The sequence below is a fragment of the Callionymus lyra genome, chromosome 11 (genome assembly GCF_982586985.1).
Source record: "Callionymus lyra chromosome 11, fCalLyr1.hap1.1, whole genome shotgun sequence".
NCBI classification, from domain to species: Eukaryota; Metazoa; Chordata; class Actinopteri; order Syngnathiformes; family Callionymidae; genus Callionymus; species Callionymus lyra.
In genome coordinates, this window is record NC_141828.1 from 180,114 (window position 1) to 200,502 (window position 20,389).

General features: G+C 40.1%; 3 protein-coding genes across 3 annotated transcripts; 1 reads left to right on the forward strand and 2 right to left on the reverse strand.

Annotated features, from left to right (window-relative positions):
* Window positions 1–1,495: 1,495 nt before the first annotated feature.
* On the forward strand, window positions 1,496–2,895 carry LOC148068866 (uncharacterized). The gene is made up of 2 exons (XM_087802328.1): window positions 1,496–1,515; window positions 1,648–2,895. The coding sequence occupies exon 2, from the start codon at window positions 1,723–1,725 to the stop codon at window positions 2,683–2,685; it is 963 nt and encodes a 320-aa protein (XP_087658454.1). The 5' UTR covers window positions 1,496–1,515; window positions 1,648–1,722; the 3' UTR covers window positions 2,686–2,895.
* Window positions 2,896–5,096: 2,201 nt separating this feature from the next.
* On the reverse strand, window positions 5,097–9,988 carry LOC148068867 (uncharacterized). The gene is made up of 2 exons (XM_087802639.1): window positions 9,828–9,988; window positions 5,097–7,144 (listed from the first exon to the last, which is right to left on the reverse strand). The coding sequence occupies exons 1-2, from the start codon at window positions 9,847–9,849 to the stop codon at window positions 6,249–6,251; spliced, it is 918 nt and encodes a 305-aa protein (XP_087658765.1). The 5' UTR covers window positions 9,850–9,988; the 3' UTR covers window positions 5,097–6,248.
* A 4,626-nt stretch (window positions 9,989–14,614) lies between these two features.
* LOC148068868 (uncharacterized) lies at window positions 14,615–20,275 on the reverse strand. The gene is made up of 2 exons (XM_087802642.1): window positions 20,131–20,275; window positions 14,615–16,934 (listed from the first exon to the last, which is right to left on the reverse strand). Exons 1-2 carry the CDS (start codon window positions 20,195–20,197, stop codon window positions 15,277–15,279), a joined length of 1,725 nt encoding a protein of 574 aa, XP_087658768.1. The 5' UTR covers window positions 20,198–20,275; the 3' UTR covers window positions 14,615–15,276.
* Window positions 20,276–20,389: the final 114 nt, after the last annotated feature.

The following is a 20,389-nucleotide window of genomic DNA, read 5'->3' on the forward strand; positions in this document are numbered from 1 at the left end:
ATTTGTCTGCATTTTCATCCAACTGCAAGCAGCTATGCATTTGTTATTCCTTGGTCTCAGGGCCCTAGCTTCTCCACCAGCAACCACAGCAAGAGCAACGCGAGGGACAGAAGTGTCAGAGAGAGCATAGAGAACACCTTGTTCGGTTGTTAATTCAACTTCAGCAGCCACACCATCTGGACCCACAAAAATCTCACTGCAGACCAGAGTCAAGTTCATATTTGCAACTAGATCGTGTCATTTGTCATCACAGTCCAAGTCGTCATCATCAGACATAGTTCATAGCTCAGTGTGACGGGTCCATGGGTGGTTCATAGAAGCGCAGAAGCATAATCCACCTTTTCCATGTCTCAAAAGTCCTTTCAAGTTCAGAAAAACCATCAGGTGGTTCAATCAAGTGGAACCAGTAAACCACTACCTCCCTCTCTGGTGCAGGCGAGAGTTTATTCTTGGTGGAGAGTTGGTCACGGCTGAGCTCATGCTTGTACAGCTCAGAGTAGCTGCTGCAGGTGCTGTAGGTGTCGCCATTTGGAAACTGGACCAAAGTTCCACAGGGTGTGAAAGCCAAAGATGTGCCAGTGAGTGATGGAGAGTCTCTTCCCAGCAGGCCAGCTGGACATTGAGGAGATACAACTGAGGTGGTGTCGCCAGAGATGGGAAGTTCATATTTAATTGTAGTGTATCTTGCACCAATATCAAGCAACATAGTCATAGTCTACAGTCAACAGTGAGCTATATGAGTAGTTCTTTGAGAGCTACTATCTCAGAGAAGCATCTCAGGCTTCCCTATTGCGGCATTTGATGAGCCATGTGAGTCATCGCTAGATACTAAATAAAGTTAGTGGAGTTGAATCCTTTGGAGAGATTTCTCCTCCGAGCATCACACGCGGCAACACTGCATCAGAGCCACTTCTGTGAGCACAGCTTCATGGGCGCTGGCGCGTGACATCAGCGCAAATATATATATTTATTTTTTTATTTTATTTTATTTTTTTTAAATATCGATGTGGGTCGCTGTGTGGTGTCTTAATCAACATAAACCAACTTAAAGCAACTCCGAACTGTCTTGCCCTCTTCTCTGTGGCTTGTGTGCCATGTGTGTTTAACGTGAAATCGCCAGTAGTTACGGGTTCAAAACCATAAATTTCAATTAATTTATTTTATTCGAGTAATTTCTTGGCAATTAATTGATAATCGATTCATTGTTTGTATCTCTAGTGGTGATCGTACCAGCGCCCTCAAGAAAAGTGCTCTACCAAATTCTTCTGAGAAGGTAGCTGTCTGCAGCATAGGGGCTCGAGGGTCGAGGGGTCTGAGAGGGTCTCAATTGTTCAGTGACTCAAGTGTGTTTGTGTCCCTGCAGATGTTCAGCAGCTGCTGGTGAAGGAAGAAGAAGTTTCTACTGAGCAGCAGGAGTGCAGCTCCAGTCTGAGTCATCAAGAACAAGAAACTTGTGTCTTCAAAAGAGAAGAAGAAGTTTCCACAACACTCTCCTTCACTCCTGTCCATGAGAAGGTTAAAAATGAAGAAGATGAAGAAGAGTATTTGATCAGCAACTCAATTAAAGACATCAAAATAGAAGCTGATGAAATCAAATGTGGAGGACCAGAACCAGACTTTAATTCAATTCTACTCTCTGTCCACCAGAGGTCACCGTCTTCTGAATCTGACACTGATGACAGTGAAGACTGGAGAGAAACTTCCAACTCTGTGAAGAATCGGATGGTTGCTCTCAGTGAAAAGAAAGACGATCATAAGTCACTGATCTGTTCTGATTGTGGGAGAAAATGTCCTTCAAAATCTCACCTGAAGATACACATGCGGATTCACACTGGGGAAAAACCTTACATCTGCTCTCAGTGTGGTAAAGGTTTTACAAACAGTGGGGACCTAAAAAAACACACAAGGTTTCACTCTGAAGAAAAACCTTACATCTGCTCTCAGTGTGGTCAAGGTTTTAAAATTGATTCACACCTGAAGTTACACACGAGAAGTCACACTGGAGAAAAACCTTACATTTGCTCTTATTGTGGTAAATGTTTTACAAACGGCGGGAACCTGAAGAAACACATGAGAGTTCACACTGGAGAAAAACCTTACATCTGCTCTCAGTGTGGTAAATGTTTTACAAATAGCGGGAATCTGAAGAAACACATGAGAATTCACACTGGAGAAAAACCTAACATCTGCTCACAGTGTGGTAAAGGTTTTAGAAACAATGAGGACCTGAAGAGACACATGAGAAGTCACACTGGAGAAAAACTTTACATTTGCTCTTATTGTGGTAAAGGTTTTAAAATTGGTTCACACCTGAAGACACACATGAGATTTCACACTGGAGAAAAACCTTACACCTGCTCTCATTCTAGTAAAGGTTTTAACATAAGTTCACACCTTAAGTCACACATGAGAACTCACACTGGAGAAAAACCTTACATCTGCTCTCATTGTGGTAAAGGTTTTACAAACAGTGGGGACCTGAAGAAACACATGAGAATTCACACTGGAGAAAAACCTTACTTCTGCTCTCAATGTGGTAAATGTTTTACAAACAGTGGGAATCTGAAGAAACACATGAAAATTCACACTGGAGAAAAACCTTATCTCTGCTCACAGTGTGGTAAAGGTTTTTCAACTAGTGTTGGCTGTAAGATACACATGAGAACTCACTCTGGAGAGTCTTGAGAGGCACATAAAAGTAGTACACCTCAATATAATCCAAGTGTGACTCGTAAAACTGTACAACTGGAGTTGGAATATATCTATGTACAGAACAACCATGTTGAACCTTGCGACTTCCGACCACCACAGATGACACGATTTGTCTAATCTCAAGAACTGATCATTACAACTGAAGAGTAAAACTGATCTTCGTGGATACCAGCAGGAAATGAATGTTGCTGCTGATTATGTACAGATGTATCATACAGGTGTCAGAACACACACGAAAAAAACTGTTTTTGGCTAACATTGTCCATATCATGTTTTCAAGTTGTTATTAGTAGTGTTGATTCAAAGTAATAGTTAATTATGAGATGAAGTTTATTGATTTGATATATTTTGTCATTATGGAGATAAAGATGATTCATCTATGAAGCTTTGGACAATATCAACATCTGCTATTTTACATGTATTTTCTCATTTTTGGTTCATCATGAACTTTACCTGCCTTGAATCTTAAAAGTTTTTCCAATTTCAAATCCCCAAAACTGATTATTTCAGGGTGTTGAGGAATGAATGTCAAAAACTGAGAAAAGTAATTCATAAAATGATCTCATGTCCTTCATGAATGAATGAGACGACTATGGACGTGTAAGCCACGTGAGGATGTTCGATGTGACATTGTGAAACATTTTAGATGAAAATCAGATTTACTGATGTGATAACACTTTTAAACATATGTCATCATTTCTTAAAAGAGCTGCTAACATGAAACACTTTCTTCTCACCGGACACGTTATCAACACATATGTTGTTTTTAACGTATTTGCGCACAAAAAACGTGCTCCCTTCACGTCAAAGTCCTTGTGTATCAACACTGAAAAGAGCGATAAAAGGTACATAATTCCCGCAAGGTTCTGTAGGTGACTTACGCCCGGATCAGCTGCTCAGATGCACGTCAGCCTCACTAGTCACGTTGAGATGTTCACATCAAAGTTACATTAACGATTAATATTGATCATAAGTTAACACACAGTAGTTGTTGTTACACAAGTTAATATGTTCTCTTTCACTAAATTGATTATCTGTATTTATTAAGACAACATCGATAATTTTATAATGAATCCGCTATTTTACACTATTCAGAAAAATATATTAAATAATTATGAGCTTGTTTTTATAATAAAACAAAGACAATTATTCTGATGCTTCAAGGAAAGAAGCCGTGTGATCACGTGACCGGAGCGATCTCTTTGAAAAACACACCTGTATGATTTGTTCATTTATACACAAAACTTTTTTATTTTATAAATGTAATAAGAACTCGCGTGTGTTGCAGTTGCGTCACACATTTATATGAAACTCAGACAATCAGATCATCTTCATTCTCTTCATCATCAATACTCTTGAAGTTAGTGATTTAAACTTTTATTCTTGTTAAACTCATGTTGAGACGTTTCAAATAAGCCCCTGATTGTCTGTAAATAAAGTATTCGCGTTATTAACTGTGTTAAAATAAAATATAAACATTGACACCAGAGCTCGTCTGCACTATTTAAACGTAAGTATGTGATCCATGTCAGACATTTTTAAATGATCGAATATAAACAGTTGATCCAGTTTACATTCATGTTTTCATTTGTTTGTTCTGATCACAGAGAGAAAAATCACGGACTCTTAATTTAAATATGATTTAAATATGTAAGTGAGTGGAAAGGGACGAACAAGTCTGCGATTAATTCTACGTTGACTAGGATGTTTGTAGGAAAAGTGCCTAAATCAGTGTCGTGCACAGATTCATACATGTGAATATTTTTGTGCTGCACCAGCTTCTGGATTTCAGTTTCCAGACATATTTAGTAAAAGATCTACGAACTTCTTAGTGCATGAAGCTCCTGGCCGATGCCTCGGATGTCTCAGGACTCTCAGGAAAGCAACTTCAATCGAGCTCGAGGCTAAAGTCGGTGTCAAAGGCCTCGTGGATAGAGTCGTTGTTTGCCTAACTTTGCTTGTTTTACCTGCAATTTCATTGTTTAAGTGAATGGCTTAGCAAAGTTAAACTTCAAATATTGTCCAAAAAGTGCGCTGAAAAAACAACTTTTATACATTCGTTCTCTGGAGCTCCAAAAATCACGTCTGATCCATTCTATGCTCAGCAGCGCCCCCCTGACTGAACCTTAAGATTGTTTGACAATTTTATTAAAACAATTCTGAAAACTAAATGAAACACTGATAAAGTTACTTCAAGAGAATAACGTTAATATCAACAAACCATCATTTTAGGATATTCTACAATTTATTTCAAAAGACTATTCGTAAGGTTTGATTTTGAAGTTTCTGAATTCCTGTAAAAAAACTTTCACATCAGGAAGTTACAGATGCGTAAAAAAACAACAAATGTGTTGATAACGGGTCTAGTGAGAAGGAGTGTTTAATGTTACCAGCTCTTTTAAGAAATGATGAAATATGTTTGAACATTTTTATCATATCAGTAAATCTGAGAAGGAAAGAAAACAGAAAATACGTGAAAAACAGCAGAATATTGTCTAAAGATGAATCATGTAAATGACCAATTATTTACATAACGACAAAATATAACCTTTGGAAAAGTGTTGAATTGAAGTATGTTCATCGAATTGACTGAACCACATACAACAGTGTTATAATTGTATCAATGCTGGTATTGTTTATACTTTGTCTGCTTCCTGTGTGAGAAAGGAATTTTGAGAGAAGAGACATCTATGCCAGGAACCACCTTTGACCTCAAATGTAATAAAACTTGTGGAGAACTGTGCTGAAGATGTAACAACAGCGCCACCTCCTGGTCCGCAGAAAGGATTGAAAACTCTGCTGGCCCATCGTTCTCTTGTAATTACAGTTAAAATGGGTCTTTGAACCAATATTTGATTTCTCATCATTGTTTAATGTGTTAAGTCATTTTAATCTAACAATATTGTAATCAATAAACTTCATCTCAGAAATTAGATGAATAGTTCAGCCAAACTTCAATTTTTGGTAAACAATCACTTTAAATCAACACTAATAATAACAACTTGCAAACATGATGTGGACCACAGTTTGTTAAGAAAAAAATGTGTGTTCTGTCACCTGAATGAAGGGAAACATCTGTACATAATCAGCAACAATATATTCCTTCTGGCATCCAAGAAGATCAATTTGCTCAGTTGTACCGTTTAACGAGTCACAACTGGATTATATTGAGGTGTACTACTTTCATGTGCCTCTCAATACTCTCAAGAGTGGGTTCTCATGTGTATCTTACAGCCATCACTAGTTGAAAAACCTTTAACACACTGAGAGCAGAGGTAAGGTTTTTCTCCAGTGTGAGTTCTCATGTGTTTCTTAAGATTACCATTGTTTGCAAAACCTTTACCACACTGAGAGCAGAGGTAAGGTTTTTCTCCAGTGTGAGTTCTCATGCGTTTCTTAAGATTACCACCATTTGCAAAATCTTTACCACACTGAGAGCAGATGTACCGTTTTTCTCCAGTGTGAATTCTCATGTGTTTCTTCAGATTCTCACTCTTTGTAAAACATTTACCACATTGAGAGCAAATGTAAGGTTTTTAGACAGTGTGAATCCGCATGTGTTTCCTCAGATTCGAACTGCTTGTAAAACATTTACCACACCGAGAGCAGATGTAAGGTTTTTCTCCAGTGTGAGTTCTTACATGCTTCTTTTTACTATAACTACGTTTAAAACCTTTACCACAATAAGAGCAAATGTAAGGTTCTTCTCCAGTGTGAATCCGCATGTGTTTCGTCCGATTCGAACAGATTGTAAAACATTTACCACACTGGGAGCAGATGTAAGGTCTTTCTCCAGTGTGAATTCTCATGTGTATCTTCAGGTCCCAACTGCTTGTAAAACATTTACCACATTGAGAGCAAATGTAAGGTTTTTCTCCAGTGTGAATTCTCATGTGCATCTTCAGGTTCCAACTGCTTGTAAAACATTTACCACATTGAGAGCAAATGTAAGGTTTTTCTCCAGTGTGACTCCGCATGTGCATCTTCAGGCCAGATTTGCTGCTACATTTCTTCCCACACTCAGAACAGATCAGTGACTTATGATCATCTTTCTTTTTGCTGACAGCAACCACCCGATTCTTCACAGAGTTGGAAGTTTCTCTCCAGTCTTCACGGTCATCAGTGTCAGATTCAGAAGACGGTGACCTCTGGTGGTCAGAGAGTAGAATTAAATTCAAGTCTGGTCCTGGTCCTCCACATCTGATTTCAACAGCTTCTGTTTTGATGTCTTTAATTGAGCTGCTGATCAAAGACTCTTCTTCATCTTCTTCATTTTTAACCTTCTCATGGACAGGAGTGAAGGAGTGTGTGGTGGAAACTTCTTCTTCTCTTTTGAAGACATGCGTTTCTTGTTCCTGATGACTCAGACTGGAGCTGCACTCCTGCTGCTCAGTAGAAACTTCTTCTTCCTTCACCAGCAGCTGCTGAACATCTGCAGGGACACAAAATAATTTGGTGTTGTTATGCGCTATTTTGACACATTTACAAACTAAAGTAATTATTTTTCCATAAAAGGTAAACTTGCTCATTTTTCATGAATCATTGAACAATGCTACATTTCTCTCAACCATATAAACGCTATACTGGGTATGAGAAAATATCGACATCAACATTTTGAGATAGAGAAAAACTCCATACTGTATCGATACTAATATATATATATATATATATATATATATATATATATAGTAATACTACTTTATTTTCATTCATAATAAGTCCATGCTTTATATTTTTAAATAGTTTGTGTATAAAAGACATTCATTTGATGTTTTATTTTACAATTAACATTCAAATATTCACAGAGTTCATTCATTTGTGTGCTGCAGTTGAACCTCCGGCCACTAGTTGGCAACATTAGTAATTTCCTACGTGTCAAAACAGGGAAAATGGCAGCAATGAGTGAAAAAGACAGGATACACCAGAGTCCAGCAGCTTTTAAAGCTGACGTTTGGACTGATTTTGTCTTGGAAAAAAAGCCAGACAGTGACGTCGGTAAGTCATGTGATCTGCAGTATGTGGACCAGCTTGTCTTCCTCCACAACAATCTTGAGTTAAAAAATGGCCAGATACTGGATTTTTCATGTTAATTGGGACTGATAATGCACTTAATTAAAAAAAATGTCTCTCACATGGACAGGTCTGAGCTTACCAACAATACTACGAAATAACAATAGATGATCATGACCTGATCATTTTGGTCACAATAACTGCGGCATGAACTTTTTTTTACAGTTTCATCCATAGTGTGGATGTTGAAGTCACTACAAGATTCAACACTAACTTCAATAAGAATCCACAGAAGCAACACACAAACATAAGCATGTTCAGAAACAAAGAAACAATAAAAAGCAGTTTAGTTTTAAAGTTCTGCGGAGAAGCTTCCATTTGAATGTATGGAGGCGTAAACAAATAACTTAGATTTACTTAAATTAACCATCTTTCAATTTGTTCAAATTAAGGGTTTTCGTCGCCTTGTTTAATATGTAAAACCACATTAATGTCTGTCCTACCCAGCATTCTTTAGATTAATTAATGGTAAATAAAATACATTTTGATCAACAGTTTTTAGTGATATTTCTCCTATATTTCACTACAATAACAGTGTTAACCCGTGTGGTTCTGGTTCCAACCACACGGACGCGATTGCTGCGCTGGACGAGCGCGGAGGCAGCATGTGACGTCATCACTGGAGTAGTGAACGGGTAACAGACTCAGAGCCCTCAGGCCCTCTTTATCATCTCCGGTGATTTTAATCACGCATCTCTCTCTTCCTGTCTGCCCAAATTCATGCAGTACGTCACTTGTGCCACCAGGGACAATAACACACTGGAGCTTTTTTATGCGAACACTAAAGACGCTTATTTATCATCCCCCCTTCGGGACGAGCTGACCACTGTCTGGTCCTTCTCCTACCTGTTTACAAGCCACTTGTGAGCAGGCAACCAGCAGTGACTCGCTCGGTCAAGAAGTGGTCTGAAGAAGCTGAGGAAGCTCTGAAGGTCTGCTTTGAGACCACGGACTGGAGCATCTTCAGTGAGTCCCACAAGGAGGATATTGACGGTCTAACCACAACCTACATCAACTTCTGTGTGGAGAGCATTGTGCCAACCAGAACTGTACGATGCTTCTCCAACAAACCCTGGATTAATCCTGATATAAAGGCTCTCTTAAAGGAGAAGAAGAGAGTCTTTAGGTCAGGAAACAAAGAGCATCTGAGGGCAGTTCAGAAGGAGCTCAGAAGAAAGATCAGGGAGGGAAAGGGGAGGTACAGGAGGAAGATGGAAGAGAGTCTGGCCAATAACAACACCAGAGATGTCTGGAGAGGTTTAAAATCCATATCCGGACATCAGACCAGGCTCTCTGTAGTGGAGGGGGATCAAAATCGGGCTGACAACTTAAACAGTTATTTTTCAAGGTTTGAGGTGTGGGCTCCCCCCCTGCTCTTCCACCATTCACACCTCTACATTTACCTTCTCCTCCCCCCCGAGCTTGTATTGTTTCAGCCCCCCCGCTGACTCCGCAGCCTGTCCCCCACACCTCTCCAGGTGGCAAGCTGGCCTCCATGAGGAAGAACTTATCTCACCCTCTCCAGCAGACACTGAGGGCATTGAGGAGCTCCATCAGTGATAGGATGCTCCCTACCCGGTGTGTGAGGGAGAGGTACTGCAGGGCCTTCCTCCTGCTGCCATCAGACTCCACAACAAGATAAATATTTAACAGCACCTTTTCTTCTTGTTTTTTTGTAAATATGATTGTGTATATATAATATAGTGCAGATTTATTTTCTATTCTATTAAGATTTTCTTTTTATTATTTTATTTCTGGGTGTTTTATTTTTTTTGGTATATTGCTCGTGCTGTTGTTAACCCGAATTTCCCCTCGCGGGACAAATAAAGGTTTCTGATTCTGATTAGCTAGCGTTAGCCAACGTTAGCACGGGTCGCATTATAGGTTACAAATACAGCATGAACATTTAAAATGACATTTCAGAAACACTTCTATACATATGTGTCGAACAATACTGTAGAGTCTACAGTGTAGACACGACCGATTTAGTGGTAAAACTACCGGTTAAAGTGGAATAAACACAACTTTAGAGAAGCTCAACTCACTGTCGACATCGGGCGCCGCCATCTTGGATTTTAAAACTCGGGGATGAACTTCTGCGACTTCCTGCCTCGGAATTCAAAACTCGAGGGACGTTTCCTGTGGAAGTAACTGTTAGAAACACAGTTCCCAGAACAACTGTGAACGGTAGTGATGGTCCGGCAACACCGACGCGTCGAAGCTCAGAGAGCAACACCAGTGTCGGTGCGCGTATCGCTTTAAGAAGGTCACGTGACCGATACCCGGACTGTATCGTTGTGACGTCATCGCGCCAAACTGTTTGCAAAGAGACGCTTCTGTCAAACTGATCGCGGATCGTTTGCATAGAAACAGATTAAATCATGGAGCAGCACAACAATTTGATCTGGTCTCAGAAAATAAGGTGTTTGTTTTAATTTTTCAAAGTTTTAATTCAAATTCATTTAAAAAGTGAGTATTAACTATGCATATTTTTTTTGGTAGGTTATGTTTCGAATCTGTTGGACAGAATTGTCCTTTTAACGTATTTGAATAAATCCACTTCCACAATGTGAGCCACTATCGGGTCAGGCACGAAAATGAAGTCCCACAAACGTCCAGGATGAACTCAGGTAAACAGCCACTGTACAAAACATTCAAGATTGCTTCATTCATAATTCATTTATATTACTTTATAGTCTCATTTTAACCATCAAGCTTCCAGGAAGCAGGTGCTGGATGAGGCTCTGCTGAAATTCATCCTGAAGAACTGAAGAAGAAGCTTCTTTTTTTGAATAAAAATGTGTAAAACACACACACAAAAAACATGTGCACAATCATCCTCATTCACAACACATTCACTTGCGTGTTTACATTATGTACATATTTAATTTTTTATTTACTGTTCTGGGTAAGGACATCCACAGGAGGAAGGTGGAAGAAAAGCTGAGGGAGAACAACATGAGGGACGTCTGGGAAGGTGTGAGGACCATCACTGGTCTTAACACAAAGACCAAAGCCACAGGGGGGACTACTGAGAGGGCTAATGAACTTAACACCTTCTTCAACCGCTTTGATCAGTCCCTGCCCCCCACGCCCTCATCCCCACGGCAGCCGCATCTCCTTCTTCCCTCAACACACCTCCCCCCAGACACCTCATCACCCCACCTCGTCTCCCCTATTCCCAAACAATCCCCGCCTCACCCGCCTCACCACAGCCTCACCACAGACCAGGTCAGAGGACAGCTGAGGAAAATCCGACCCAGGAAGGCAGCAGGCCCAGACAAGGTGTGTCCAAGGGTACTGAACACATGTGCTACTGAACTGGGTGAACCAATCCAACGCGTCTTCAACCTTAGCCTGAAGCTAAGGAGAGTGCCCACCATTTGGAAGACATCATGCATCGTCCCAGTTCCGAAAAAGTACGGGCCCAACAAACTAAATGACTTCCGACCAGTGGCACTCACTTCACATCTGATGAAGACTATGGAGCGGCTCTTTCTCAAACTCCTCAGACCCCAGGTACAACATGCCCAGGACAACCTTCAGTTTGCCTACCAGCCAGGTGTTAGTGTGGAGGATGCCATCCTCTACATGTTACACCGAGCCCACTCCCACCTGGACAATGGAAGCGGCACAGTGAGGATTCTTTTCCTGGACTTCTCTAGTGCCTTCAATACCATCCGGCCAACCTTACTACGGGACAAACTGGGCGGGATGGGAGTGGACCCCTTTCTGGTAGACTGGATCTCTGACTACCTCACTGGCAGGCCCCAGTACATCAGGCTAAAGAACACCACGTCTGACACGGTGGTCAGCAGCACGGGAGCCCCCCAAGGCACAGTGTTGGCTTCTGTTCTCTTCACCCTGTACACCTCAGACTTCTGCTACAACTCGGAGCTATGCTACATACAGAAGTATGCAGATGACACAGCCATCGTGGGGTGCATCAGGGACGACAGAGAGGAGGAGTATAGGAGACTGGTGGATGACTTCAGTGCATGGAGCCACACAAACCACCTACAGCTTAACACCTCAAAGACAAAGGAGCTGGTCATTGACTTTAGGAGGTCCAGACCAAGGTCGCGACCAGTTGTCTTAGACGGAGCTGAGGTGGAGGCAGTGGAGTCCTACAAGTACCTTGGCCTGTGGTTGGACAATAAATTGGACTGGACAACACACACCAACCACCAGTACAAGAAGACCCAGAGCAGGATGTATTTCCTAAGGAGACTGCGGTCCTTCAACATCTGCAGCAAACTACTGCTGATGTTTTACCAATCTGTAGTCTCCAGCATCCTCTTTTACACCGTGGTATGCTGGGGGGGCAGCATATCCAAGAGGGACTCATCCAGACTGGACAAACTCATCAGGCGGGCAGGCTCTGTGGTCGGCAATAAACTGGACTCTCTGGTGTCGGTGGCAGAGAAGAGGACAAACTGATGGACATCATGGATGACACCAGCCACCCTCTGCACACTGTCATCACCAACCAGAGGAGCCGGTTCACTCAGAGACTGCTGCTCCCCAAGTGTAGGACCAATAGACTGAGAAACTCCTTTGTCTTTCACGCCATCAGGCTGTACAACTCCTCACTTGGGGCTGAGTCGGAGGGGAAGGAGTCTGACACTTCCACCTCTACAGTGGACTAACAACACTCTGACACTTTCATTTGAAGTATTGTAAAGTCACTTTGTTTAGCTGTTTATTTTATTTTATTTATATTTTTATTTTGTTTATACTGTCGTTATATTCAGTTAATGTTTTGTTATTTAATGCTATTGTCCTCTTCTGTGTGCTTTTTGTTTTTTCTCTATCCCTTCTGTGCTACTGGAAAACAGAAATTTCCCTGAGAGTGTCATCTCAAAGTGATCAACAAAGTGCAGTCTAAGTCTAAGTCTTGTAATGATTCATAACGTCCAGCAGGTGTCAGTATTCAGTGACACAGTATCGACACAGTATCAATACAGTGTTGCTGTGTGGTGAAACGTTTCATGACACCTCATCGACCCATCACTAGTCAACGGTGTAGGTACAATTTCGGTTGTTTCAAGCGTCGAGAACTATTAAACGTCTCAAGTATATTGGTACATTCATGAGATTTATTTCTAATTTGTCGTTGACTAAAGTAGCACATGAATGATGTACGCAATATTATCTTCATGAACATTCATAATATGTTTTATTCCAATTATTTAAGAAGTGATGCAACTATAAAACAAACAGTGGCTTCATAAGAATGACATTAAATTGTTTATTTAAGGTAAGGTAAGGTAAGGTAAAACTTTATTGATCCCTCAGGAGGTCTCCTTTGGGAAATTGTTTTTTTTACAATAGCCAGCAATTTTTCATAAACAATAAAAAATAATACATAAATAAAAAATAAAATAAGAAGAACATAAAGAGGAAGAACAAGATGACACAATCTAAGTCTAAAGACAAAGACAAAGAACATAGGTCAAGGAAAGAAAAACAACAAAGACAAAGATACAAAGACTAACATGGAACAGAACATCCAGATACTCTCACTCCACTCCTGCCCCCGAACTCAGAATTGTACAATTTAATAGCCCGAGGGATGAATGAGTCCCTGAGTCTATTTGTTTTGCACCTGGGTAGGAGCATTCGTGCACTCATTCTGCTTCTCTGCTCACTGATGACAGTGTTCAGAGGATGACTGTCATCATCCATGATGGACAGTAGTTTGTTCAATGATATCCTCTCAGCCCTCCTGATCAACCTGTCCAACCTGTTGACACTCCTCTTGGACACATTTCCACCCCAACACACCACAGCATAGAACAGGACACTGGCCACCACAGACTGGTAGAACATGCAGAGGAGCTTCTTGCAGATGTTAAATGAACGAAGCCTCCTCAGAAAGTACAGTCTACTCCGAACCTTCTTATACACATGGTCTGTGTTGCAGGACCAGTCCAGTTTACTGTCCATCCACACACCGAGGTACTTATAGTTGTCCACTATCTCCACCTCGTCGCCTCTGATGGACACTGGACGTGGCTTTGTCCTGGACCTCCCGAAATCCAAGACCAGCTCCTTGGTTTTTGAGGTGTTCAGCTGCAAGTGGTTCCTCTCACTCCAGTCCACAAAGTCACGTATCAGACTCCTGTACTCGTCTTCGCTGTTGTCCCTGATGCATCCAACAATGGCAGTGTCGTCAGCATACTTCTGGACGAGACTCAGCTCTGAGTTGTAGCAGAAGTCTGAAGTGTAGATGGTGAAGAGGAGAGGGGCCAGTACTGTCCCCTGAGGTGCTCCTGTACTGCACACCATAGTGTCAGACTTGATGTCCTTCAGCCTGACATACTGTGGTCGATCAGTAAGATAGTCCGTAATCCAGGAGACCAGACCAGGGTCCACATGCATCTTAGTCAGTTTGTCCTGCAGCAGAGTGGGTTGGATAGTGTTGAAGGCACTAGAAAAGTCCAGGAACAGGATTCTCACTGAACCGCTTCCTTTATCCAAGTGGGAGTAGGTCCGATGCAGGAGGTGAACTGTGTTTGTTTGTGTCTCTGTTGTTTTGATCCTTTAGCGTACATTTATTGTTGTATAGTTGTAATAATCGAACTATCATTGAGTCTATTGTTCTTTTTGCTGAATAATGTTGTTGTACTAAAAGTCCACTAGATGGCGCTAGATTTTTTTCGATGCGAGACTCCTCGAGGTATTAAATGTTCATCTGGTGATTAGGTTTGTTCGTGTCTTGGTTTAACTATCAGTAAAGAACTGTAACTTTGGAAATTCTGTGAACCTTTCTAACATCAAGATACAACAGTTATCTTTACCCTGGTAGTGTTTATTATGGAAGCTGAAAACGAAAATTAGTAAAAAAAAAAAAAAAAATTAGACTTTCTTTTATTGTCATTGCACAGAAAACACAGCAGTGACACTGGCTTTATCTGGAGAAGCAAAAAGGAAAAGCAGATTCAAAGAAGAAGATGTAAAACAGTGTGGGTGACGAACATAAGAACCAGAAGCTGGATTAGAAAAGAAAGAGATCTCTTGAACAATTATAGAAGAGTTGGTTGGAGACATTCTTTATGTCAAATCACATATTTCAAACTGATGTTTGTGATGAAAACTTCTCATGTTTCTTCATGTAATTCCACTGCAAGAATGATGATAACGAGAAAAAATAATGTCAGCATTCCTGTAACAGAATTGAACTTCACACCTCAACATTACTCGTTCATTTTCTGCTGATCAAAGATTTAGATCCTTTTACTCATCATCTACTCACTGCCAGAGTTGGTGCTGCTGCAGTTGTTATGGCAACAGATGTGTCAACAGCATCTTTTACACCCTGCAGTCTTCAAAGACTTTAATGATGAGGTCTTGTCAAATGGTGTCATCTGTGGTGGTCAGAAGGTTCTCCAGTTCATGGTTGTTCTGTACATAGACATATTCCAACTCCAGTTGTACAGTTTTACGAGTCACACTTGGATTATATTGAGGTGTACTACTTTTATGTGCCTCTCAAGACTCTCCAGTGTGAGTTCTCATGTGTATCTTACAGCCAGCACTAGTTGAAAAACCTTTACCACACTGTGCGCAGATGTAAGGTTTTTCTCCAGTGTGAATTCTCATGTGTTTCTTCAGGTCCCCACTGTTTGTAAAACCTTTACCACACTGAGAGCATATGTAAGGTTTTTCTCCAGTGTGAATTCTCATGTGCATCTTCAGGTCCCCACTGTTTGTAAAACCTTTACCACACTGAGAGCAAATGTAAGGTTTTTCTCCAGTGTGAGTTCTAACATGCTTCTTTTTACTTGAACTACATTTAAAACCTTTACCACACTGAGAGCAGATGTAAGGTTTTTCACCAGTGTGAATTCTCATGTGTATCGTCAGGTTCCATCCGTTTGTGAAACCTTTTCCACACTGAGGGCAGATGTACCGTTTTTCTCCAGTGTGAATTGTCATGTGTTTCTTCAGTTCCCCACTGGTTGTAAAACCTTTACCACACTGAGAGCAGATGTAAGGTTTTTCTCCAGTGTGAATTCTCATGTGTATCTTCAGGTTCCCACTGTTTGTAAAATCTTTACCACATTGAGAACAAATGTGAGGTTTTTCTCCAGTGTGAATTCTCACGTGCTTCTTCAGATTCCAACTGTTTGTACAACCTTTACCACAGTGAGAGCAAATGTAAGGTTTTTCTCCAGTGTGAGTTCTAACATGCTTCTTTTTACTTGAACTACATTTAAAACCTTTACCACACTGAGAGCAGATGTAAGGTTTTTCACCAGTGTGATTTCTCATGTGTATCGTCAGGTTCCATCCGTTTGTAAAAGCTTTTCCACACTGAGAGCAGATGTACCGTTTTTCTCCAGTGTGAATTGTCATGTGTTTCTTCAGTTCCCCACTGGTTGTGAAACATTTACCACACTGTGAGCAGATGTAAGGTTTTTCTCCAGTGTGAATTCTCATGTGTATCTTCAGGTTCCCACTGTTTGTAAAACCTTTACCACATTGAGAACAAATGTGAGGTTTTTCTCCAGTGTGAATTAGCATGTGCTTCTTCAGATTCCAACTGTTTGTACAACCTTTACCACAGTGAGAGCAAATGTAGGGTTTTTCTCCAGTGTGAGTTCTAACATGCTTCTTTTTACTTGAACTACATTTAAAACATTTACCACAATGAGAGCAAATGTAAGGTTTTTCTCCAGTGTGAATCAGCATGTGTTTCTTCAGCTCAGATTTGTAGATACATTTCTTCCCACACTCAGAACAGATCAGTGACTTATGATCATCTTCCTTTTCACTGACAGCAACCATCCGATTCTTCACAGAGATGGAAGTTTCTCTCCAGTCTTCACTGTCATCAGTGTCAGATTCAGAAGACGGTGACCTCTGGTGGTTAGAGAGTAGAATTGAATTAAAGTCTGGTCCTGGTCCTCCACATTTGATTTCATCAGCTTCTGTTTTGATGTCTTTAATTGAGCTGCTGATCAAAGACTCTTCTTCATCTTCTTCATATTTAACCTTCTCATGGACAGGAGTGAAGGAGAGTGTGGTGGAAACTTCTTCTTCTCTTTTGAAGACATGCGTTTCTTGTTCCTGATGACTCAGACTGGAGCTGCACTCCTGCTGCTCAGTAGAAACTTCTTCTTCCTTCACCAGCAGCTGCTGAACATCTGCAGGGACAAACAATTATTTTGTGTTGTTATGCGCTATTTTGACACATTTACAAACTCAAGTAATTATTTTTCAATTAAAGGTAAACTTGCTCATTTTTCATGAATCATTGAACAATGCTACATTTCTCTCAACCATATAAACGCTATACTGGGTATGAGAAAATATCGACATCAACATTTTGAGATAGAGAAAAACTCTATACTGTATCGATATTAAAATATATACATATATATATATATATATATATATATATATATATATTTTGTAATACTACTTTATTTTCATTCATAATAAGTCCAAGCTTTATATTTCAATAGTTTTTTGTATAAAAGACATTCATTTGATGTTTTATTTTACAATTAACATTCAAATATTCACAGAGTTCATTCATTTGTGGCCTGCAGTTAAACCTCCGGCCACTAGTTGGCAACATTAGTGATTTCCTACGTGTCAAAACAGGGGAAATGGCAGCAATGAGGGAAAAAGACAGGATACACCAGAGTCCAGCAGCTTTCAAAGCTGACGTTTGGACTGATTTTGTCTTGGAAAAAAAGCTATATATACACTAATGACTTACTTACATAAATATATTTGAAATAACACTTTAACTTGCGTTTAATGTCGGCACAACAATACGTTAAAACGTGTTTAAAAAATTCGTTCGAACGAGAAGTAAATTAAAAAAATGTCTCTCACATTCGCAGGTCTGCGCTTACCAACAATACTACGATATCAATAGTAATCCTGATCATTTTGGTCACAATAACTGTGGCATGAACTTCTTTACAGTTTCATCCATAGTGTGGATGTTGAAGTCACTACAAGAGTCAACACTAACTTCAATAAGAATCCAAAGAAGTGTAAGGAAATGACAACTTTACTTTAATCAATCATCTAGATTTAACACACATTTCAAATAGTCTCCTGATTAACTGATAATCTTTTATATTTAATTCATATTAAATTATCATTGTCTTGCATTGCATTCACTTAAACTAAACTCAAACTACTCAGGTTCACAACTCACAGGCCAGGTCACAAAGCCTTGCACACACACAGAAAGATTAAACAATCCCAGATTCCCAGCAAGTCTCTGGACACCTGTTTGAGAACTCACACTGAAAGACACAACAGGCCAGCAAGTCGCTGGGAACAGAGACTCTCTAGAAGACAACAACCTTTGGTAAGTTTCCACGACGACCACGTGCGACGGCCATCTTAGAAACAAGTGTTTACAGTCACTGACCAATCCTACATGTACATTTGACTAGAGGCGTTAACCTGAATATTCATACTATAAAACAGGGGTGGGCAATGCGTCGATCGCGATCTACCGGTCGATCGCGAGGCTGTTGCGAGTAGATCGCGTGATTTAATAAAATATGATATAAGAAAATAGTGAAGAGAGCTCCGATTGGCTGCTGTGCATGTCAATCAAATGGTCATTGCGCCGATTGGTTGACAATTTGATTGACATGCACAGCAGCCAATCAGAGCTCCTGCCTCTTCCACTGAACGCACGGCAAAGTTCAAATGAATCGAGAATAAAAAGAGCAAAACGTCCGACAGTCATTTTACGCAATTCAGAAAAACGATTTAGAATTATAAGCTTGTTTTAAAAAATATATATATATATTGAACAAAATAATGCGTGTTTGATCGCTTCAGGTTCTTCTCTACGAGAGTCACAGAAACATGACGTCAGTTCCCTAAAAGTTAAACTGCAGTTTCCAATGAAAGCGCAACAAATGCTGGTTTTCCTTTTGTGATCGCGTCCTTAAAACACACTTGTATTAATACAACATCACATGATGACTATTTGTAAATGACCTTTATCTCACGAATATAATAAGAATACGTTCAAACCCAAAGACGTTAAACAGGTGCAGGTGAGCCACACATGTCTAATGACGTCAGAGACGTTAGTGGTTAACAGTTTTATTCTCGTTAAACTTCATCTGAAGATGTTTTAAAATTTAAATAGTCCACTTGTGTGATTCATATCAGACATGTTTAAAATTAACAAATATAAACTGTTAGTTTGAATTCATGTTTTCATTTGTTTTTGTTTTTTCATGATCACAGAAATGGAGAAATTAAAGTTTTGTGCTTCATTTAAACATGATCGACATATTGAAATGGAGGCATGGAAAGGGATGAACCCGTCTGAATTCTTTGTTGATTTTGATGAACAAAGGAAAAGGGAAGTTACTCTCAGAGGAAAAGTATCTTCTTATGAGGAAATATGCTCCTCACTGACTGACTCTAGTAATTTATGTAAGTCAGTATTTATATGAAGATGATTAAATCCACACATTCTTCCATCATGACTGATTATCAGTCCATTCACTTCATTCAGTGCAAGTTATCTGAGTGAAGTATGTACTTACTTATGTTGAGCAAATTTGATAAAGGTAGATCTTTTGAGCTTGATCATTAGAAAAGTAGCTCGCGGACCGAAAAAGTGTGAGCACCCCTGCTATAAAAGATCCACCATTTTGTAAGATATTTGCGTTCTGGCATTCGAAGACGTCTGCGATAGATCTCTCTGCTTGCTAGCGCCCGTGTTCACGTAAGTTTGTCTCTGACTTTTGCATAATTCACTAAACGATAATTTTCTTAAACTCATCCATGTGTCCGTCCTTCATTCCACCACCACGTACGAGGCTGGGGAGGGGTCGGTTCATAGGAACACAAAATCCCCACAAAAGCAACACACAAACATAAGCATGTTCAGAAACAAAGAAAACACAATAAAAAGCAGTTTAGTTCTGCGGAGACGGGAGAAGCTTCCGTCTGAATGTATGGAGGCGTAAAAAATAACTTAGATTTACTTAAATTAACCGTCTTTCAATCTGTTCAAATTAAACTGTTGTTTAATATGTTGAACCACATTAATGTCTGTCCTACCGTACATTATTTAGATAAATTAATGGTAAATAAAATACATTTCGATCAACAGTTTTTAGTGATATTTCTCCTATATTTCACTACAATAACAGTGTTAGCTAGCGTTAGCCACTGTTAGCACGGGTCGCATTATAGGTTAAAAATACAGCATGAACATTTAAAATGACACTTCAGAAACCCTTTTATACATATGTGTCGAACAATACTGTAGACACGACCGATTTAGTGGTAAAACTACCGGTTAAAGTGGAATAAACACAACTTTACAGAAGCTCAACTCACTGTTGACAATACGCGCCGCCATCTTGGATTTTAAAACTCGGGGATGAACTTCTGCGAATTCAAACATCGAGGGACGTTTCCAGTGGAAGTAACTGTTAGAAACACAGTTCCCAGAACAACTGTGAACGGTAGTGATGGATCCGGCAACACCGACGCGTCGAAGCTCAGAGAGCAACACCAGTGTCGGTGCGCGTATCACTTTAAGAAGGTCACGTGACCCATACCCGGGCTGTATCGTTCTGACAACATCGCGCCAAAC

Excerpts from the sequence above, each read along its gene's own strand:
- LOC148068866 (XM_087802328.1), top strand. The coding sequence starts at position 1,723 with ATGGTTGCTCTCAGTGAAAAGAAAGACGATCATAAGTCACTGATCTGT.
- LOC148068867 (XM_087802639.1), bottom strand. The coding sequence starts at position 9,849 with ATGGCGGCGCCCGATGTCGACA. Across the intron at positions 7,145-9,827 it reads GGCGGCGCCCGATGTCGACA|ATGTTCAGCAGCTGCTGGTG; the intron begins GTGAGTTGAGCT and ends GTGTCCCTGCAG.
- LOC148068868 (XM_087802642.1), bottom strand. The coding sequence starts at position 20,197 with ATGTTTGAATTCGCAGAAGTTCATCCCCGAGTTTTAAAATCCAAGATG. Across the intron at positions 16,935-20,130 it reads GGCGGCGCGTATTGTCAACA|ATGTTCAGCAGCTGCTGGTG; the intron begins GTGAGTTGAGCT and ends TTGTCCCTGCAG.